The 23002-nt window shown below is 41.2% G+C and overlaps 2 protein-coding genes across 19 annotated transcripts in view; one reads left to right on the top strand and one right to left on the bottom strand.

Moving 5' to 3' along the window:
- Positions 1-18682, top strand: part of LOC100700494 (focal adhesion kinase 1) — a 63141-nt gene extending 44459 nt beyond the window's left edge. For 12 of the 18 annotated variants that reach the window (XM_019364318.2, XM_013275671.3, XM_025911350.1 and 9 more), the window contains 12 exons: positions 877-988; positions 6817-6894; positions 7029-7217; positions 8195-8320; positions 12503-12565; positions 13977-14016; positions 14818-14921; positions 15241-15249; positions 16679-16834; positions 17407-17487; positions 17620-17705; positions 18267-18682. In XM_019364318.2, the coding sequence (XP_019219863.1) occupies positions 877-988; positions 6817-6894; positions 7029-7217; positions 8195-8320; positions 12503-12565; positions 13977-14016; positions 14818-14921; positions 15241-15249; positions 16679-16834; positions 17407-17487; positions 17620-17705; positions 18267-18393 (1171 nt within the window). In that variant the 3' untranslated portion in view covers positions 18394-18682. The remainder of the gene's footprint in view (positions 1-876; positions 989-6816; positions 6895-7028; positions 7218-8194; positions 8321-12502; positions 12566-13976; positions 14017-14817; positions 14922-15240; positions 15250-16678; positions 16835-17406; positions 17488-17619; positions 17706-18266) is intronic. The other 6 variants (XM_013275663.3, XM_013275674.3, XM_025911352.1 and 3 more) reach the window with 3 other exon arrangements.
- A 1640-nt stretch (positions 18683-20322) lies between these two features.
- On the bottom strand, positions 20323-22828 carry LOC100689947 (prostate stem cell antigen). Its single transcript, XM_003452084.5, has 3 exons — positions 22675-22828; positions 21980-22096; positions 20323-21779 (listed from the first exon to the last, which is right to left on the bottom strand). Exons 1-3 carry the CDS (start codon positions 22715-22717, stop codon positions 21568-21570), a joined length of 372 nt encoding a protein of 123 aa, XP_003452132.1. The 5' UTR covers positions 22718-22828; the 3' UTR covers positions 20323-21567.
- Positions 22829-23002: the final 174 nt, after the last annotated feature.

Here is a 23002-nt window from a genome sequence, read left to right as displayed (position 1 = left end):
GTATCTTTGGCTACACTAGACCTAAAAATGTTGGGTTTGGGGCGTGGGATGTTGCTTAAACCGTAAGTGATTCAATCCATTCTTAAGCAATGCGAGTCAATGATTAAGTGCTTTAGCGAGCTGGCACAGTTGGCCAGCAAAGAACTGACAAAGACTGAAAATTGAGAGACGGTGATGATTTTTATTAGGCAAAAGTTCTAATAAATTCAATTTGTTGTGTTAGAGTAGCCGGCCCGATGAGAGTGATTTATGTGGGATAAACTGTGGGGGTAAAAAGAAGCAGCAGTAGGACATTTCATAACAAAATGATATTTGATTTTACTCTCACTTAAATAGTTTGTGTTTGGAGAGTCTGTACAAACAGAGTGCAAGGAATGCATGAATTTTAGTGGGTACACAGCGCAGTGTAATAAAACTAATACTGAGGACAGTGTGTGCCTTTTAAATGGGGTTCACAGCGAGTTTTCATATTTACAGGAGGAGGCAGAAAACCACTTAAGCCAGCAGCATGCTTGTAAAGAATCGCCAGTGGGGAAAGACCCTAAAAAGTGGGAATTGTGTGTTAGTCTAAGAGCATGCGTTTATATGAGTGGAGATAAAATGTCTACACTGAATGCAAAAGCCTTTTTTTCTGCAGCAGTGGGAGTAACTGTTTCATTTACATGCCTCTGGATGCTGCACGTGGATGGACATCATCATTATTCACAGTTAAATACCAGGGCCCTCTGTAACACAGGACTGCATTCTAATAAACAGGCTCAAGTGTTTGTTATCATATTTGTGACAGACTCACCCCTGCCTATTTACATATGTGCTTATGCATCATTGAGTGTGAGTGTATGCAAGTACGCTGCTGTTTGTTTTTCTTTCTTTTAGCACAATATTAGAGGAAGAGAAGGTCCAGCAGAAGGAGAGGAACAGGATGGAGATGAGGAGACAGGTCACTGTTTCGTGGGACTCGGGAGGGTCTGATGAAGCACCACCAAAAGTAAGACACTACCACACCACATGTGTTTGTCTGTCTGTGCGTTTGTGTTCGTACGAGTGCACAATGGTGTTTTCTGTGCTGTTGACACCCTGATCATTGCAAACACTGAGTGCTTTAAAGCCACAATTATAGACTTTTGGTATTATTTCTTGTGGATTTGTGATAGGTTTGTTTCCAACTTGTTGTATTACCCAAATATCTAACTGTTAAGCACTGTTAAGTCTAAAGAGGAAAAATCAGCAAGTTTATGTTAACACTTTTCACATGATGACTTGTCAGTTTGCAGTCAGACGAGTCATAGCAGAAGTCAAAACAAAGAGATGAGAAAAGATTTGAGCTCTTTCATACAGACTTTTCAAGGAGTGCCGCGTGTGTGTGTGTGTGTGTGTGTGTGTGTGTGTGTGTGAGACCACGTCCCTCCTCGTAAAAATGCTAACATTAAAAAGGAAAGAATGGATTAACTTGATTTACTCTTTGATTTTTTATTTTTCTTTCTACATTCAAAACGCCGTTTGTATTTCAGTGATGCCAGAGTTTCCTATTATGCTTTTTCACTATGATGATTGTGATGACTGTGCAAATGCATGACCACAACCAAACCCTGTTACACAAGACAAGAGCAAGAAGAGGAGAATACTTTTTTCTTTCTTCTTTTCCTTCTACTTTGTCATCATCCAATCTGAAAACCAGACTTGTCTCTTATTTTTTCTCACAAATGCTTTATAAACCGTTCTGTTTGCAAATCCATAAACCCAGCCCCCGCCTCAACTGCTACCATTACTCCTCACAGCTTGTTGCCCCAGCTGCTGGTTGCTTTACCCTCACTTACAGCCTTATGCTACCCTGCTGTTAGCATCTGATTTAATTGCTTCCTTCGACTGCAATGAAAGCCAGATGTCTAGAGCAGAAGTTCATGAGATTGAGATATGTTTTCTTTAAAGGGTTAGGGTCAGGCTAGTTTTGTTTGCCAGTAAACAGCCGGTTCATTGGCAACATAATGAATTAAAGCTGTTGGTTTGGGAATCTTGATGCATGCTCAGTTATTCAGGTAAGGGAATTCAAAAAGTTAATTCTGTTCATCTGGACGTAGTGAAGTCAAGAAGTGAGTTGGATGAGCAATAAAATGTTTCTGCTACTGAAAACGCTACGTCCAGATGATGTTTGGGTACAATCTGTAAGCTTATTTGCTGCATGGCTTAGGATACAGTTGTGTACATCTCTGTCTATGCTTTATCTCTTCCCGGCTGTCACACTGTGACACTTTTATTTCGACATGTTCCTCCTCTACCTTTGTGTTTCTGTTTGCAGCCCAGCCGCCGTCCCTCCCTGCAGCCCACCTTCAATATGGATTGTGTTTCTGCTCCTTCTCATCTTCACTGCCATCAAAAACAGTGCTTTGCCTCACAGCTTTCCCTCTGCACTGGGAACCCTCATCCTCACCTTCCCACTCATCCACTCAACTTATCATCTCTAAAATGCCTGCAGCACTTTTCCTCTTCTCCCAGCCCTCATCCTCAGTCACCCCCTCAAAACAGCACTTATTACAGCAGCTCTTTGTCTCCCCGCAACCCAATGTTAAATACTGAACTCAAATCTTACTCCTCCCTGTTGGTTCAGGATCAAACTAACGTCTTTTTTCCACTTTACACACATTTGGACAGCCTGTCCAGCAGCAGCTGCCCACGAAAGACAAATCCCCCTACTAACAGCCACCTGCCACCTTCTTCCCATTCAAAGTCAAACAACACCCACTTCCATCCTCGGCATTTCTCTCCTTTCCTTTCACAGTCCAGTCCCAACTTTAACTCTCTACCCTTCAGCATGTCAAATGTTTGTCCCCACACCCTCCATAGCATCCAGCCCGAGTCCAATTTTGATCTTAAGACCCTGCAGTTGCACAGAAACAGCAGCTCTCATACCCACCGTCAGACTGATCGCAGTACTCCACTCCAACTGCACTCTGACGCCCAGACATGCTGTCCTGCTGTGCAGCCATGTGAGAAGTCCCCGCTCCTACCTCCGGCCCCACACACAGTAGCATCTGCCTGTAATCTGGCCTCCACCCACCTTCACCCATCCAGCCAAATGTATAACCTCCCCATAACTCCCCACGTACCTTTTTCCATCCTCTGCTCTGAAAGACCCATGTCTACACCATTGAAGGCAGGTGGTGTGCTGCTAAACTACACTAAAGCTTTTTCTACTAACAGGAACAAATGTGAGTGCATGTATTTAAAAAAAGAAAAAGAAAAACGCTGCAACAGTCCCATTAGTGATGCATGTTGGGTAGGGTCAGTCAACATTATTTTATGTTAACATTGATTTTCACTATCTAAATTCCATTTTCAATATAAAGTGGGATGAGAGTTGCAGCATTTTTTAATACTCTCCACTGAGAAGTAAAACTCTCATCTTTAGACCATTATCATAATTATTGTGCAGGAGGGAGTTTTGGGGGTTTTTTCCAGCGGGTTTATGCTAAGCCTGCTTGCATGCTTTGTTCTCGCAGGACTGGCTGTTGAAACGTCCTCTGCACTCTGCGATTGAATGCAGCCACTTATATTTGTGTTTGCGTCTGTCGGGCATAGTTTTGACGTGTCCTCGGATTAATGCACCCTATTTCTGGCTTGTTCAGGAATGCCTTCAACGAATCCTTAATCCACTGGGCTAACACTGACTAATCGAACAAACATGACACTTCTGTGGAGTGCATGTTAAATCAAAAAACACAAATATCTGATCAGTTTCAGTGACATGAGCTCAGAACATTGTTTAATAAATTATCTTCACACTAGATGGAACCGAAGTCCAGAGGAAAATGTAACACAGTAACACACTGTGATTAAATACCCTCTAAGTATATGGGTCTGCTTATGCATTGTACTATATCACATTCCTTTATTGCATAATATTATTAAATCAGGTTGTCTCACTGAGATCTTTTTCAAGTGAAATATATGCACAAAAGATATTCAAAGTTTCTACTAATGTTTAGATGAACATGTGAAGACAGTAACTATAAATACCAGATGAGGGTAAAAGGTCTGTGTGTGTCACATGTGTACACTCTGTCACCTTCAACTAGGTGGTGGTTGGCAGCCAGTAGTAGTAGTACATACAAGCTCTAGGCAATCCTGTTTTCAGGGTAAGGTCAGTCTTCTTTCCGTGGCAGCACACAAACAACATTCACATATTTTCTGTCTTGAAGTGTATGGCTTCTTGTAAAATAAATATATATGGCTGCAATTTCTCTAAAGGTGAGAAATCAGCAAGGAACAGCCTTTCCCATTGGCCTGTTTGGCTCTTTGCTGAAAAGTTAAATCCTCACCACAACCAGGATCAGCTCCTGTTAATTGACATGATGATATGTCCTCCAGAGATCGAACTGGGGAACTTTTGTTTATTAGGTTAATGTGTGAATCACTACACTAAGAACAGCTTTAATCACTCCTTTCTTGTGGAGCTTTGCCATGGTGTCACACTTGTAACAATGCATGTCTCAAAATTATTGATTTGATTTAAAAATAAATAAATAAAAATTCCACTTACTGTTTTTCCAAAATGTGCTGTGCAGAAATGGTATTTTTAAATGACATACTCTGTTCAAAGGTGTAGTAGCTGGATTTCAGAACCTCTGAACCTTACATCAGCAGCATCTCAAAGCAAAAAATCTTGCATTTCAACCACATCTATTCCCCCTTCTCCTTTTTTGTTTCATTTAGATTAAAGAAAATAAAGAGAAGAGAAGCAAAAATGTTTACAGGCTATCATACTTAACTGAAATGAAAAGAGTGCATATAAATTTGGTAAATAACACGAAAGGCGCACTAGCCGAACACTCGACTAAGAGTGTCCGATCTCAAGGTTTTTGGAAAATGTTACAGTTTTTGTAAATTTGCCTCTGTACAACCAACACAGTGGATTTCAAATCCAGTTTTAATTCAAGGGATTTAACAAAATATTCCTGTAAATGTTTATGACACATATTATAAATTGTGTCACTGTCCAAATACTTATGGGCCTGACTATATCTCACCTCAGCACTTTCACAGGGACTGGCTCACAAACACTAACATACACACACGGTTGTAAAAAAAAAAAAAACTACCAAAACAGATTTAGATTGCAACATGGTGGTGGCCCACTATGAGCTTTATTTGATGCTGCTTGAGTTGAAAATCTCATATAAATGCTAAGTGCTGTATGCTGTAAATGCTAAAGGTAGTTTAAAAAATGAAGATAAATTGCTTGTAGGCATATCAAGCACCATTTTACAGAACAAACCAAATCCGCATTGGTGTTTGAGGTAACAATTACCTCAAACACCAAAAAAAAGTTTATGGTGTTTATGATGGCATTTCCTGCTCATGTACATAAACCTTTTCAATTCAAAGCAACTCACTGAGCAAGGTCATAGAAACCTCTTAGCTGGTTGCACATGGATGCAATGGTACGAACCTGCATTAATGTCAGAAGTGCATCAGCTTATTTGTTTCTCAGATGGTCTAAACTTCTGTAACTATTATGTTTTTACATTAGGTGGTGCAGCTAAATCAAAATCCTTTATTTATTTGGTCTTTAATGATGAAATTCAGTTATTCACCCAAAGCTTTGCAGATATTAGTCAATGTTTGGCTTTATTAGCCGGTGTGATTAATTTCCCATCTGTCTATCCCTGTGTGTTTATCTTCCTATTTTTATCTTGGGTATTCCCAGGGAAACCTCCCTGCCAAAGGAAAATTAATCTGCTCGGTGCAGATTTAACCTTCCAAGATATAGTTTTGTTCATGTAAACCCTTCCACGTGTGAGCCTGTCCACAAACAGGCTGAACATTTCCATCGTTTGGCCTGACTGTGTCTGAACATTTGAAGCCAGTTTTTGTCTCGTCTTCAGTGTCTTTGTCTTGTCTGCTTCTCTTTGTCCTTTCTCCCCCTCCCTTTCTGTTTATTTTTTCCATTTTTATTTTCTTTCCTTGTCTCCTTATATCCCACTTTGCCTTTCTTTGCATTCTGCCTCCCTCTTCATGTGTCGTTGTGTCTCGTCTTGCTGTCGGAGGTGTGGTCCAGAGAAAGCTACTATGAGAGACTGTGGAAGGTAGAGGTTACAACACTGCCGTGCTGGAAACGAGCTCAATGTGTTAGAGAAGTTCAAATCATTAAGAAAACAATGTGTCCAGTCATTCTAAGAAGGGAAAACAGTTCATCAACAATGCATCAACCAGCAGCAGAGGAAACAACACCGTGGGTTCACCAAGCACTTCTGTTTTTAGCTGAAACTACGAGTGAGAGGAAGAGTATCCTGTGTTAGAGTTGCTGATCTCTACTGAACTTTGTTCCTTTGGCCAACAACACAAAGCAGACGATTGCTCTGCTTATTGGGAATATTTGGGAATATTTTAAACTTTTGCTTTTATAGTTCGTAAGCGTGCTTGAAAGAGAGGTCTTGGTGAACATGTAACTCACCATCTAACATGTGAGCAACAGATTATCTCATAGTTTTGTAGCAGTTCTCCATGGGTGTCGTGGTGTGTAGTCGTTTGTGACACTTCGACTAACAGCTTGCTGTACTTGCAGCCCAGTGGGTGTTCCCTGTTTTGATTGACAGCTAACCCGGCCACACAAACAGCTCCTGCGGGGGTTTGTGTGTTGAATGTCTGAATGAACTGTCTTCTAACATTTCTTTGGAGAAAATATAATTGTTACGAATATAAAGTGTTATAACCGCACCTTTGTTTTTCCCACCTGTCTTTCTGTATCTCAAAATACTTTTCCTTGATCTTTCTTTCTATCTTTCTCCTCCTTTTCTTTCTCATTTTCCGCCTCTGTAGCCAAGTAGACCTGGCTATCCCAGTCCTCGCTCAAGTGAAGGTTTTTACCCCAGTCCCCAGCATCCTGGACACTATCAGGTATGTAGACGAACTCAACAGCTCTTTCACTACATGTGTACTTGCTATAATTGCATCAACGTCTTGAGATTTTTCAGAATCAAAACATTAAGGACAACCTTGTGTCTCTGTCCCTGTCTGCACTTTGGTTTCAGATGGCAGGCTATCCAGGCCCTCACACACTCCCCTCTGTGCCTAGCGCCTTGTACCCACCTCAGGCGGCGATGCTGGACACCCACCACGCGCACACACACCCCCGCCACCATGTCCACACCCACTCGCACGCACAGCTCCTTCCCCAGCCTCACGGACAGGATATGGCGCTGTGGGGCTCTCTGATGGAGGTAGGACTCTAATTTCACTCTTATAGACATGCTTGCACACGCACATGCAAACACTCACTCTGAAATCAGATTCAGACAACTTTATTAATACCCAAAAAGGGAAATTTATTTGCAAACTCAACTAATCACAAACACTGTTCCTTGTTACATGTGATGCAGGCACAAATGAGCAAACTATGATGTCAAAAAAACAAAAAAAACAAATAGAATAACAAGGACATGTGTCCAAAAATGAACAGTCATAGAAAAATTCATCTAATTGACCCCCGTAAGAGTTCAGTGATCTAATAGCCGAGGGAAAGAAGCGTTTTAAGCTGTGATGTGAGTTTTATGCTGTTTGTTGTTTGTGGTCACTGGCTGTTACGCTACATGTATACAATAAGTGAAACGCAGTTTTGTGACCAGAGGTCATAGAAAGGCATTCAAATTCAGCAACTTCAAGAAAACTCTGCTTTCAGTGTAAAGCGAGCAAGTCCCAAAATAAACTTTACTCAAAATTGACGCAAGCAATTGATGTAGCAATCAATGAGAGGACAGGATACCATTGATTAACACCAGACAGGGTAATAAATACATTAAAAGGTTACCTAGACAACCCGAAACTCTATTAGTGGCCAACGAATCATCTTTTCAAGTGTGACAAACATATTGTTTCTTCTGTGGAGGCAGTTACACACCAGTCACACTTTTTTTTTAAATGGGTTTCAAAAGTTTTCCTGTTTCCACACCAGTTTTTTTCACAAAAACACCCCCCTGACACCTCAGTTGTTTTTAGCATTTGCGTCCACCACCTCAGTTCAGCCTCTCATCAGTCTGGTGTATATGTGTGTTCGTCTCCATGTCTGTGCACGTTTCTTCTCATGTGATTGTGACTGTGTGTCCCCGTGCTGGTGTGCATGTCTGTTATGCTATGCTTGTCTTTCTGTTGCACGTTTGTATGTGTGGATGTATGTGTGTGTGTGTGTGTGTGTGTGTAGGACAGGGCAGTAGACATGCAGCAGTGTGTAGGCCAGCAGTGCCTGTTAATGGAGGAACAGCTGATCATACAACAGCAGCAGATGGAGGAGGATCAGAGGTGGCTGGAGCAGGAGGAAAGGCTGCTGGTAAAGCACACCCATGCACAACTGACACATGCACACTACGGATGCTGTCACAGTGCATTTAATTCAGATTCACTTTGTCTTGCTTCTGTGTGGTTGGCTAGATTTGAGCAGCTATGTGGAGTAAACAAAAATGTCAAGTTTTAACTAATAAAGGGCCGATTGTAAGACTTAAATGACTAGCACATTTGTGCAGTCCTGAGAATGCCTCTTTGCAGGAATAAAGGAAAAGCAGCTAAATTTAAGGAAGTTTGACGTGTTCTTGTTTGATTTATTTTGGGCTTTTCTGAGAGGTTGTGCATGGTGCATTGTGTCGGTGCCCACTGTAAGGAAAAGATGTCTTGTTTAGTTGCTTTCTTTTTGCATGCTGTCGTAATTCCATATTCAGAAAGTGTAATCATTTAGTTTGGACTCATTTTTTAAAGTTTATCATTGTGTCAACACATATACTTAAGCCCTTAAATTATTTGATTTGAAAACACTATTGCACTTAAATGTGTTTTTTTCTTTTTACCATGGCCCTGAGAGCTCAGTGCATTGCAACTTAAGAAAACACAAGCGAATCAAACCAACAGGAAACCATCCTCGCTAATTTCCTAACACAGGGGTCTGCAACCTTTAACACCCAAAGAGCCACTTGGACCCGGTTTCCACGCAAAAGAAAACACTGGGAGCCGCAAATACTTTTTGACATCTAAAATGAAGATAACACTGTATATATATATTTTTTTACCTTTATGCTTTGTGTGAACAACTAAAGTAAGTAAGTAAAGTTTATTTATTAAGCGCTTTTCACAGACAGGCAGTCACAAAGCGCTGTACACAAAGATTAAAATAAACAATACAATTAATAGACATTATACACAATGTAAAAGATCAAATGTAAATAATGTAAAGAATATAAAATACGTAGATCAACAAAAGGCTTGTTTGAACAGAAAAGTTTTTAACTGCTTTTTAAAAGAATCCACAGAGCAACTAAGGTGTGCTGCTTATGAAATCCATGAAGTGCTACAGAGAAAATTACATTTTATTTATGTAATTAACACATTTTGAACTCTTAAAGAAATATAACAAAAGCAAAGACACCCAGCTGAACTAAAACGATCCATGTAGCAAACAAAAACTGCTGTGAGCCGCCACCCTTATATCGCCTTTGGGCTTTTGGAGCCTTGACCTGACTTTTAAAAAATAATTGGAAAAAAAGCTCTATGCTGCTAAAAAAAAAATAGATATTTGCAAAATTCTGCCTAAATATGTCTTTTACCTGGTTAATGTGTGTGGCGGGGCGTGGTCTGCAGTGCCGCTGCATGGGAGTCAGACGCACCTGAGCGGCACCCGCAATCACGGCGAAGCGTGATTGCGTCTGTGCTCTCTCTGCTGTTGTGTTGTCGGGCTGTGAGCTGAAAAGCTACAGCCGGATGTATGCGTACAGCAACTGTGTGTGAAAAGTGGTCAATAAAGAGATGCTGAAAAGCAGCGGGTCTGCCGTGGTTACAGTGGGAGTTCTGCTCCTGAACCTCTGCGCACGGGGTCTGCAAATCGGGGCTGTACGAAGTCACTTATATCTTTACGCAGGACTGTAAGCTGTCATCTGTGAGGTGTGAGCAGTGTTTGTTTTTAACATAGTTCACGGTGGAGAATAGATGCTGACATAATGTGGATCCGAAGATCCATAATTGACCTACCTGGGGTCGAAAGTCTCGATAAATGTACGGCGTTTCGGCGGGTATAACGGCTTCCGCGAGTGTGAAGCTTATTTTGAGCGATGAAAAATAATAAAATAATTTTATTTTTATATTTCAATATCACAATAATCTTCCAATTTAGAACTACAAGTTAAAAAAAGAACTAAACACAAATAAAATACACTTCAGCTAAATACTTCTAATTTATTTTCCCAAACCACCCGGAGCCGCAGTATAAGGACAAAAGAGCCGCAGGTTGCCGACCCCTGTCCTAACACGTATGCAACACGAAGACGAATAAAATGCTGCAAAGTGAGAAAATGCCACCAGATACTGAAAGGAATTTAATGGAAATGCTCATTAAGAAGTGCAGAAGCATGTTTGATATTGCCATGAAGTTACTGAAGTCTGGTAGCTGTGATGAGAAATGAGCTGTATTAGATTTCGCTGTGACGTGGTCACACTACTGAAAAATCTGACCTGTATATGATTTACAACCACACAGAAGTGGGAAAAATGAAAATCTGCTACGTGAGAATATTAGATGTCAAATGTGATTTGTCTTGTTCACATTGTAATAAAAATAAGTTCACTAAGAGTCGCATAAGAGCAAAAAGAAAAGGGGGGGAAAAAACAGATTTGGAACCCTTTTGTCAGCCACAGACATTTGAACTTTGAGGTGAAGGTGTCAGTGGTGTCAAGCTGATTATATTTTTTAACAGCGCTGCAGTTTGAGTTGTCTGCTGCAGTGTCTTTGAGCTAGAAACCTTAAGGCCGCTGTTACTGAGACCCTGCTCTGATGTGCTGCAGTCAGTGCTGGTTAGAGAAAGAATCAGTCAAGAACTAGACTTTTGGAGACGTCCTATGTGGTTATGAAAATGACTTTGGTCTTCAAAAGAGTTTTAAAATGAACTGTTAAACAGTCGTAGGTATGTTTTGTTACCTTTGGTTACTGTGCAGTATTTCATCAACTTACATTCCTCCTTAATACCATGCTGCTGAAGCCTCGGCACTGCAACAATGTGCAAATGTAGATTAATTACACTTTACTTGTTTGCACAGGATATGCATAAGCATCATGTAAGTCTCGTTAATGTGTTCATTCGTAGCATGTGCTGACATATATGGGTGAAGTGTGTGGACAATAACGTCCATGTCTTCACAGTTTAAAAAAAAAAGTTACTCTGTACTTCCTGTGACTCACTTTCTGGTTTGGAATTTACCAACAAGAAAATGTTGGCCGTGTCTCCTCTGATTGTTAGTGATGAGTAGATGGATACAACTCAGTTCTTCTGGTAAGACTCATCCAGACAAAGATGAGTGAGCGCAGGGTTTGACATGACAAGAAGAGGTTGGCAAAGAGGGTTTTTTTTAATGTAGGATGCACTTTTCTGTGAACACAGAATTAAGGAACTGTCTGGGGTTTTTTGTTGGTTGTTTTTTTTTGCTCAAGACTTTTATAGTGCGTGTTTGTGTGTGTGCGTGCATGTGAGAGAGAGTGAGTTTGTAGGCAGGTGTGGCCTGTGCGAATTCCAGGCTAATGGTAGGCTTACAGAATCTGACAGCCCAGTCAACAGTCTGTCTTTGACCCACAACCACTAAATGACAACACGCAAGATTACTGAAAAGATGGGAAGGTATAAAGTGTGTGTGGGGTGGGGGGAGTGTTTCTTATAGGCTGCCTGGTTTTCATAAGACTGTCACTTGAGCGAGGGACTAGAAAGGGGTGGGAAAGAAAGGGAGGAGAAAGGCAGGAGGTTTTGGGAAAGAAGGGTAGACACGCTCGCATGCTGACAGCTTGTTGGCAGCGTGCTTCTTCCCTCCTCCTCTCCTTCCCCCTCTCTCTGTGCGTCACCGTCAGACATAAGAGTGGTGGAGGCAGGAAGCTGGAGTTGAATCTGAAGTCTTCTCTGGATGAAACTTGCAGCACTGACAAGGTTACAGAGATAACCAGACAGGGGAACATTTAGAGCGTAACAGAGGTACAGTGCGAGATACTGGAAAGATCCTGAGATAACAGCAGAGACGAAACACCTCACACGAACGGTTCACGCATCAGGCTACTTTGATGAACTCGGCGGCGATGCTGGTCTTCAAGTCCTGTCTTGGAAAGCTGGTACGAGTGAATGTGTGTGTGTGTCAGAGAGGGCAATGAGTGGGATGTTGTGGTTGTTTTGTGTGTGGTTTTATTTTGGTTTGCATGGCAGCACCAACTGAAAAATTTGTTCTTAATTCTTAAGTAAACTTTGTGTTTAAGATCCAAAAAAGCCTTTTGGACACTACAGCTTTGTGTATCCTGTGTTCCAGTTTTCATAGGAGGTTTTGTGTTTGGACAGTTGGGCTTTTTTTCTGCCACAGTTTAATCATTAATTTATCCATGAAGTCAATCTTTTTTTTTGTGAAACATCTGGATTATTTGAAAAAATTCCTACTAAAAATCGAAGTATATAGATTTGGTATATGGAGATGTAATGTTTGATTGTTTGTGATTGCTTAGAAACCTGACACGAGAAGTTCGAGAGGTAGTCTGGACAGAGAAGACAGTGGACTCCAGCCACCGGTACGTTCCTTCTTCTTCATGTTTCTCATTAGTTAGTTATACCCATTCACATCAGGACAATAACTCATGGACATTCCTACAGGTGCGAGTTGAACTGTCTCGGTTTGTTTCTTTCTAAACTTTCACTGTCCAAATCATGTCCAATTTGCTGTCCCCGCCACTTTATAAATGGGAAGTTATTTTCCTGAAGTGTTTGTGTTTTTAAGCACGGAGGATGTCTGATGAAGATGAATGTTGACGGAAGTCCGTGTTATGGTCAGACTCACTGCAGTTGGCTGCGGCGTGTTTGTTTTCTTTCCAACTGACTGATTCAGGGACAGGAAGTGACCTGTTGAGGGTAAAGTCAGCAATGTGGGGTCAGTAGTTTCTCACAGCGTAACTGGATATTAATGGAAGGGTGTTGCACTCAGTCCCAGAGTGTCCTGGTGGCCGATTTTAGTGATTGTCCGTCTGTAAATAAATATATTAGAGTGTGAGAAGCAACTTTACTGGTAAAGGATGTAAGATCTGGGCACTTCTGGCAGGTTTTGCACACAAAACACACAGAGTTACTGAGATATTTGCATCTTGCAACTTCTCCCCTTTCCTCCTGTTGTAATATCTAGTGTGTGTGTGCGTGTGTGTAACTGTATCCCAAAGCTGGAATCTCTGAAGCTGAATGCAGAGTTGCATGTTGATGTTATTTCCCCAATGCCAGCAGAAGTTGTTGCAGCAGTCTGAAGTTGCCATGAGTTAGATATTTCCGTCTCTGTAATTCATCTCACTGCTTGTCCTCCTCCTCCTCCTCCTCCTCCCATTGAATGGTTGTGGTTTGTGGTGGGAAAATCTCCCTCGTTCGTGTGTGTGTGTGTGTGTGTGTGTGTGTGTGTGTGTGTGTGTGTGTGTGTGTGCGCCTTGGTGGAGTATTTTTGGGTGTTGGTGGTTGTCAGACCACAACACTCTGATGGCACCATGGCTTTTGAGTCCTTCTGTGCTGTTTTCTCACACACACAAAACAACAGGGATGCAGTAAAAATACAATAAATTTAAATATGTAACATTCCTGGCATTTTGTTCTCACAACCATCACATCATGTAAACATGCTGCAGTTTTAAAATGCTAGCTCTAACAAAAGAAACAGTTTGTTTTGTCATCCTTTTCCTGTCAAACAGAATATTTTTGTTACCATAAGTTACCCAATGCAGGACCACACAGCACAAAATAACAGGCACAGCTCCTCTGCTGCAGATGACTGTGAGCTAGCTGTGTGCGAGCTGAGGCTCGGTGTCACAAAGTAAATTGGATTCTGTGCTGAGGCCGCTGGTGGTTTAAAGCTGTGAAGTTCTAATTTCCTGCAAAGCTTCTGATTATGTCTGCGTCTGTGCAATCGCTAACCCAGTGCTTTGTTTTGTTGTTTGTTTGTTTGCACAGACAGGAAACCAGCACATATACCAGCCCGTTGGCAAACCAGGTAATAGATGGGGCCTCAACTTCGCCACAATTACAGGAGGGCAACCACTATTGTTATTCGCTGTCTTCTCTTTCTCCCAAGATATGTAACTTACACATATACCATCACACAGTGTAGCACGCTGTGTATCTATGGCCTTTCTGAGGTCAGCGTCTGTCTGCAGGGTTTAGTCTGTGGTCACAGTACGACAGATCCAGCTGTGAACCTGCTGGCCTGCTAGTGAGCACACCAACCTCTGGTTATATGGACTCAGACAGCATGTCATGTTCAGTATGTTCAGTGCTCAGAGCGTAAATATATAGAGAAAACAGAAACATATAGTAGCCAGTCGAGGAATGATTTTCCAGGATGGAATATCGTTTTTATTGTTTTTGTCCATAAAATGTTTCCTGTCATCATTACTATAGATACTAATGTAGAGGAAGAGAGACGTTTCATACTTGAAACAGTTTGTGGGAGACTTTATAAATCAATCAAAACTTTATTCATACGACAATTTTAATACCACTTTGCAATTGAATGTTTTTTACAGAACAACATCAAATGCAGAAGAGAAAAAGAGGCTAAAAGGTTTGAAAAGAAGTAGAAAGCATAGAATCAATTCAAATAAAAACCGAATCTTAAGAGGTGACGCTTTGTTTGGCAAAAATTAGGCTGGAGTTAATTATAATCTGTGTGATAACAAGCTAAACCGAGAGCTGCTGTGAAACCAAAGTAAACATCTGCCCACACTTCTTAGGAATAAATTGTGAGTAGAAATATTTTTGTACTTCACACGTTGTCGTATGTTGTTTCCTGCAGAGCATGTGGCCCCGCCAAAGAAACCGCCTCGACCTGGGGCCCAGAGCCAAGTAAGCAGCCTGGCCTGTCTAAATACTGGAGACAGTTACAATGATGGAGTCAAGGTACACACACACACACACACACACACACACACACACACACACATACATGAATGCACATGCTCCAAAGCAAAAATACGAGCAGAAATACACACTGAATGAATGAATGAATGAATGAATGAAATGCTCCTCCAGTAGCACATGGAGGGATACATTTACCAAGTGCACACAGTGCATGTTTTGAATGCTTGGAGCATTAATATTTACCCTTGTATCTTCTTTCCTTTGGCTGCTCCGTCTCCCTCTCTCTCTCTCTCTCTCTCTCCCCCCTCCCCCTCACCCCCATCCTTCTCCGGCACTCTGCCTTACTGTTGACCCCTAGCCCTGGCGGGTAAGCAGCACACCGTCTGTGTGTGTTTACTGTGCGTCTTGTCTCCTGTTCCATGTTGTTGTCCTTCTCCTCAATCAGCCCTTTGATTTCTTTGTCCAACACATCACATTCTGTTGTAGTATTAACTTCATCTCTGCACTTCCCCTTGTCTGTTTTCCTGCTTATATTGTCTTTTCTCCTTTTCTCAGATCTAAGTGCTTTTAACTTTTATAGATTTTTTGATTTACTTGAGCACTAATTATATGCTTCTCTTTGTAATTAGTAGACAAGTGAGTTTTTAATAAGATTTATTCTTTTTTTTCTTCCCCAGTTAAGAATTAAAAGGTTTTCCGCATCCTAATAAAATAGGGTCATATTTTCTTCAGATTATAAAGCAGCTAGTGTTCAAATGCTTATTTTTTCTAGATAAATGCTTCAAGTGGTTTCAGTAGGTCATTGTGTGCACAGCGTTGTATTGTTTTCACTGTAGGCGGTGATTTACTGATTACCCAGAATTCAGTAAGGACTGGAGAGGCGAGGGCGTGAAGGGAGATGCAAAAAAATGTGCAAAATGAAGTGAAATTGCAAAGAGGATTAGAGTTTATACATGCATGCATGACTGCGGGCGAGAGAAAGTCTTTGCATTCAAGATGTGGGAAGTATACCTGCAGGTTGTGGTCAGGTGATGTCACTGAGCAAGAGAGATGGTGAAGAAAATGGAAAGACAGAAAAGAGAAAGCGCTTTATGTTAGTGCAAGATGATGATTGGTTTATATGTCAGGTTCAGTAAGATGTGACCTCCTACGGGGAATCTGTATTTAATTAAAATCCTCAACTGATAGGTTTACAGCACAGGTTATGGTAGTGTGACACTGCCATCTAGTGGCCAGAGAATACCTCTACCTTTAGACCGTGTATCTGATATTCGGAGTGCTGGTGTTGTTCCTGGATCATCATAATTAATGTTGGCCCAGGTTCAACATTGCAAGTGACCAATCAAATTGTTATGATGTCATCGTTGACATGGAAACAAGACTTGCTGATGTCCACTCAGGAAAAAGTGCAAATAAGTGGGTGGAGAGGGTCAGGATTAGGGTTACGGGGCTATGGTTATGGTTACGGTGTTAGGGTTAGGGTCGATGGTGTGATGGTGTTTCCATGTCGCAAAACAATAGCATCACAACATGGGTATATCAGATGCACTGTCTATGACTTTTCTCTGGATTATTATTACTTTACTTTGGACCATTAGATGTATCTAGTGTGTAAGGCGGATGAACATCTTTACAATCTAGCAGGATTTGTGGAGGTAAATGTTTGAACAAATGTTTTGTTTTCATCCACACTGTTTCAGCTGGTTTTTGTCATCAGTCCCCACACTTCTTTCCCAGGTACACATTCACTCAAAGAACCTCTCACTCACTGCTTTTTGTCTTCTTCTGTGGTTTAGCTGCAGCCTCAGGAGATAAGCCCGCCTCCCACCGCCAATCTGGATCGGTCGAACGACAAAGTGTACGAGAACGTGACGGGATTGGTCAAAGCTGTGATCGAGATGTCAAGCAAGATCCAGCCGGCTCCACCCGAGGAATACGTGCCCATGGTCAAGGTAACAGAGGCACAAATGGCAGTTTTTATTTCTCTGAAGTGGAGCTGCAGGCTTTGAGCTAAAAACTCAGCACAGCAGATCAAAGCAGCTCTGTGCAGTTTAATAACCGCCATGTCCTTGAGCACTGTGACGCACTGTTTCAGTTTAATTGGCCGGTGCAGCTTTCCAAGGACGGAATTTCGACACTTCTTCTACTCCTTCATGAATAATTTTTGCTTCATATATTAACCTGACTCTGCAGATAGCCTAAGCAGCTTTTCACCAAAGGGATTTAATAATTAGAGTTTTCCTGGGAGTCTTTTTGAAATACATTTTATTTCTCCAAAGGGTTTTTTCACGTTGGTAGAAAGGGAAGAGCAGGGCAAACAGCCCTTATAGCTAACATTGGAGTGTTCATCCCTAACTCCAGAATGTTTAGCCAAGCTGCTAACCTTAAGAAGGGAATACAGCACCGTCTCGTTTCTGTCTTCTCTATTAGAAATATCAGATTTTAGACTATTTAAAACAAACTATGTGTATTATTGATACCACATGTAAGCTGTCCTGTTGTGAAAAAAATGTGTGTGTTTCAGGATGTGGGTCTGGCACTGAGGACATTATTGGCCACAGTAGATGAGACTCTACCTCAACTTCCAGCCAGTACACACAGAGAGGTAGACACCGTTTTTACTAACAAGCATTCACTTTATGTTATTAAACAATTTAATGATTGTTAATAAATCACGTTAAACCGCAGCTGCTCCAGCTTGCATTTTATTTTGTACGGTTACGGTTTTCTTCACCAGATCGAGATGGCACAGAAGCTGCTGAACTCTGACTTGGCAGAACTGATTGCAAAGATGAAGTTAGCCCAACAATATGTGATGACCAGGTAGGTGCACAAACTAAAAGTATCAGAATATACACTCACTTTATTAGGTAAACCTTACACTGGCTTTGACCACCTTTTGGCCTCAGAACTACCTTAATTCTTAATGGCACAGATTCAACATGGTGCTGGAAACATTGCTCAGAGGTTTTGGTCCTTAGTGACATGACAGCATCACACAGCTGCTGCAGATTTGTCAGCTGCACATCCATGATGTCAATCTGCTTTTCCACCACATTACAAAAGTGCTTTATTGGACTAAGACTGTGATTGTGAATGTCATTTGAGTACAGTGAAGTCATTGTTATGTTCAAGAAACCAGTTTGAGATGATTTGAGCTTTGTGACTTGGTGCGTTATACTGCCACTTAGCTCAGTTGGTACTAATGGGCCTAAGTGCACTGAGTTTCTGTCATGCACTAACAAGTAGGTTGAACAGATGTACCTGATAAAGTGGCCAGTGAGAGTGTGTGTCATGCTCACGTTCTTGATGCTGTCACATGTCTGCACATATGATCATTAATACTGCACTAACTAGTAAAACTCTGATCTTGCATGCTCCAAGCCTCCAGCAGGACTACAAGAAGCAGATGTTGACGGCGGCTCATGCTCTTGCTGTTGATGCCAAGAACTTGCTGGATGTTATTGACCAATCCCGGCTCAAGATGATGGCCCAGTCCCGCCCACACTAGCCCCATGTCGTCCGAGCTGACCAACAGGAGAGGGTGGCATCATCGTGACTTCTAAAGACTCCTGGGTTCCAGACATCAGTCCTGATGTGTTGACGGAGGTGGCTGCTTTACAAATCAACGGCGAGAGCAGTGGCTCTGATAATCTGATAATGGTCCGTGATGAATCGTTAGAATTTTTAATCCCGCTATAGCCGAGGTAATTAGTTCAACTGGGATTAAAATCTCCACCACTGTGACTTTCTGTATACGAGAACAGCGCAGAAACACTTCCTGAATCAGGGACTTGGCAGCTTCGCTCTCTTCAGAGTGGAATACAGTGACGAGAGGAGGAAGGAAAAAATCTACTCGTGATTTTTTTTTTTTTTTTTTTTTTTTTAAGCTGTAAATCTGGATTTGGGATGAGCCAGATTCTGCAGGTTAGAGTTTTAAATGGATTTAAAACTTCCGACAGAAACGCTATCATGAAAGCTGGTGAGATCGGGTGGATTGCAACCCGATCTGCAACATATCTGCATGAAACTTCACTGTGGGATCTTAGACGTCGGCCGCCTCCGTTTGCTGACGTTCTGATTCCTGAATGGGAGCTCCTTTCTCCAATCAAATATCTCTACATCGCCATACACATCACATGTTTGTTATGTTTTGTTTTTTGGGTATTTTTGGTGCCTCGGGTGGAACAGTAACAACAGTCTCGGTTTGGTCTTCTCCGACTCGTCATGCCTCCTACCATCTCTCTTTCTCTGTTTCCTCCGTCTCACCGTGTTTTATTTATAGACTCAAATTGCAGAGGAGGAGACAGAGGCAGGAACGTAAAAAAGCAGAATAGGCCTTGAGGACAGTCTAGCACCACTCTACTGCCTGAGGAAAGAAAACACTCGCCTCCCCTCTTCTCTCTATTTCACTCACTTTTCCTTTCTTTCACCCTTACTGCTGCCCCATTCCCGCAGTCTTCCTCAGCTCCTCTCTGAGCCGCTTTTAAAGACTCCAAATGTGAAGACTCCAACTCTGTGCGGGTAATCGCCGCAGACAGAAACCTCCCCTACTCGCACTCAGTTCAGTCTACTCTTTTTATCGATCAGCTCCATGTTTTTTGTGTTGTTTTGAGGAATCTTTGTCCTCTATACTGAAAAATGTTGAACTTTCAACCCCAGCATTGACTGCTGTGTAAAAAAAAAATAATAATTGGAAAAAATGTGTTCAGCGTGAGTGGCAGGATGCTTCCGATTGGTTCACGAGGAAGACGAGAGTGACACGTCGCAGAGTGGTCACTAATTTTGTGAGGATCGTGTCTTCTTTTCCTTTTTTGTCTCCTCACATATAGTCCCAATGTGATTCGTATGTTCATAATATAAGACTACATTAACTGTCCGATCACCCACTAGTGACACTTAAAGTATATTTCCCGGGGACATGAACAAACCTCATATCACATTTATGACTCCCACTCTCTTGTCAGGTGTAACACTTTAAAATGCCCCCCCTCCCCGACTTAATAATAGCCCCCAAGGAACCAAACAAACGAAATGTGGAGCCACATGACTGGAACTTGTTTCTCAGACACAAAACACTGAACTGAAAATCACATTTGTCTTTGTTAATACTGACCCCATGTGGAGTGTCACATACTGCTATATGAAATATACTGGTGACTGTACTGGTATAGCATGATATACTGGTATAAAGAAGAGCATATTTGCACAGCACCAAAATAACACATCCTAAGTTGTTTCTTTTTTTGTTTGTTGTTTGTTTTTTATTATTATTATTTTTTTAAGCCCGTTTTATCCAGATGTGATTTCCATGTTTAGCCAGCAACGAAACTATCAGAATGATCAATCTGCGTGTTATAGGGATAAAATAAATGTAAAACAGAGGAGGAAAAAAACCCCAAACAAAACAATCTATTTTATTTCCTTGTTGTTGCGTAAATCTGCTCATGTTGGTATATTGTAAGCTATACTGGTGTGTATCACTGGTGAATTGTACAGAACTCGTACTAGTAAACACTGGTATTTATTTTGTCTTCTGGGCTAAGTAAGCCATCTTGTCAAATAGGAGGAAACAAAAAAACCAATGGAATAAAAATAATTATGAAATGAAATAAGTCTGTCCACTTTGTAGTTGATTGTGATTTATTTAATTATTTAATTTTAAGTATTTAATTATTTATTTATAATTTCAAGTTGATGTTGGCGTAGATGTTTTTAAAGAGCATTCAGAAAAATCATAAAGAAGAGAATTAGACTTTCTTATAATAAGAAAGGACACATTGCACTGTATATAACAATAATAGCCTGTTGTACAACAATGCTGTTGTTTGGACAAGCATGGATTTTGATGTCAAGGATGGGCTGCTGAGGTTTTTGTGGGGATGTGATGGCGGAAATGGCTGAAATCTTACAGCACCCAAAAGATCCCTGCTCAGGAAGGTGCATGTACTGTGCAGTGAACATCTACATGATTCAGAGAAGGCCTGGGAGGAAAAGCTTTGGTCAGATGAAACCAAAATGAGCTCTGAGGCATCAACCTAACCAAAATTCCTCCTGAGATGTGTTCAAACCTGGTGACCAACTACAAGAAACATCTTACCACTCTGCAGCCAACATGGGTTTCTCCATCAAGTACTAAGTCATGTTTTAGGATTAAATACTTTCACTCACTGACATGCAAATCAATATATTTATTTTCTTGTTCTGTCTCTCTCTCCATTAAAATGAAACTACTGTAAACTAAGGAAAATCATAAGCATTTTAAGCAACTAATGTTAATGTTCGTTCATTTTTGTAACTGGGCATTCATTTCTTGAGCATAATAGACATTTTTGACCATCAAATATCCAGGAATACCAGATAAATCCACAGATTTCTGTCAGATAAGCTAATATAAGCTTACTGCCTTTACTTTTTGTGGAATTAAACACTAAAGTCAATTTCTGAGCCAGAGCCATGATTTAATATAGAAGACTCTTTAACGTGTAACAATTAGCTCTGTCTGTCAGTATTACTGACACATTTACTACGATATCTAATTGTGCATGTGGAGTACACAGTGATATTTTAAAAGCTTTTTGTTAAACAGTCTCGAATATAAACAGTATTTACAAGATGGATAAGATTCCAGGTAGTGTGAAGACGGCAGCGGTGTAGTTTGTACGGTTTGCACATCCCACTGAGCTCAGCATGACAGCAGAAATCCCACACCGACAGTCAGGAGCAGCAGCTTGGTGTTTCTGTTGATGGAGTCGGCTCCGCTGAAGTTACAGAAGTCATAACTGTTGCAGCAGCTGACGGCGTTCCCGTTTCCGTTTGAGTCGACTGAGGCGGTGGAGGCAGCTCCTCTGCACGTGGCCTGGCTGGCACACTGCTTTGTTATGGCTGTTGCTGTATCTGAGCAGCACACAGACAAACAGCAGGGATTATATTTTCTACACTGACATTGACCAAGAACTGAGTTTAATGAGTAAGTGCCCTTCATAAAAATCCTACTACACAAAGGAACTTTAGAAGGATGTTTAGATTCATTTATACCTGCTACTAAACCTCTGTCAGGTTTCTTGATTGCACGTTGATGTTGTGAGATAAATTACCTAAAGTGTCGACGACAGTCATGCATGTGTTGAGAGGTGCTTTACACTCCTGGGAACTCTGGTTGCATTCTTCATTGGTGGCTGATGAGCTGCACACGTAGCACTTCAGTGGCAGCGCTGCAGATGTGAGGAACAAGAAAAACTGAAACTTGATTGAAAGGCAGATTTCTTTTAAAAAAAAAAGAAGAGCTAAACTACTGGTTTGAGGACTACTAATGTTTCTGTCAATCAGGCATTACTGTGAAGGGCAGTTGAGTACGGTTCTGGTGTTAATCCATAAACCTGCTGTGGGAATTAAATGGTGAAGGGCATTAGAGTTAAACGCCTGAAACTAGTGAATTATTAATCAAGATAAATCAGCGGAGACTAACACTGATATTTACAGCATGTCCTTCAGCAACACAGCCGGCCAACCTGATTACAAACTTCTCTTATTTCTGGGTAAAGGTGACATTGTAGACGGAGAAAAAACAGACTTACAGACGTCTGGAAACAACAGCGTGAGATACTTGTTTTTCATAAGGAGAAGGCTTGAAACTTATCACTGCACACTCGTAAGTTATTCGTCATTCTGGCAGTTTCTATATATATATGTATTTTTCAGATTTACTGAGCTGTCACCCTGTCTGTGGGAAAAACAAAAATTCCCACGACCTTTGACCTACAGTTTGAGCAGTCAGATGTTTATTACGTACCTGGCGAAAAGAGCAGGAAGAAGATCCCAAGCACAAGCAGCATCTTCCTAACTGGTGTTGAACTGTTCCCGACCGGAATGTCTGCAGTCTGCAGTTAAAGCTGTCGTGCCAAAAAGTGTGTGTGTGTGTGTGTGTGTGTGTGTGTGTGGTGAAACCGTTCCACCCACATTAACACCATCATTACATGAAACAGGAAGCATTTAATAAAAGTTACTGTTTGTTGCTATGTGGGTTAGGGTTGGTGTTTTTGCGGGTTTCACAGATACTTGCTCTGTTTATCTTCTTTATCTTTCTCTGTTAATCATAGACATCGACTTAACATCAGGCG

Source organism: Oreochromis niloticus, linkage group LG11 (assembly GCF_001858045.2).
Source record: "Oreochromis niloticus isolate F11D_XX linkage group LG11, O_niloticus_UMD_NMBU, whole genome shotgun sequence".
Classification (NCBI taxonomy): domain Eukaryota; kingdom Metazoa; phylum Chordata; class Actinopteri; order Cichliformes; family Cichlidae; genus Oreochromis; species Oreochromis niloticus.
This window is presented reverse-complemented; position numbering and strand designations above follow the sequence as displayed.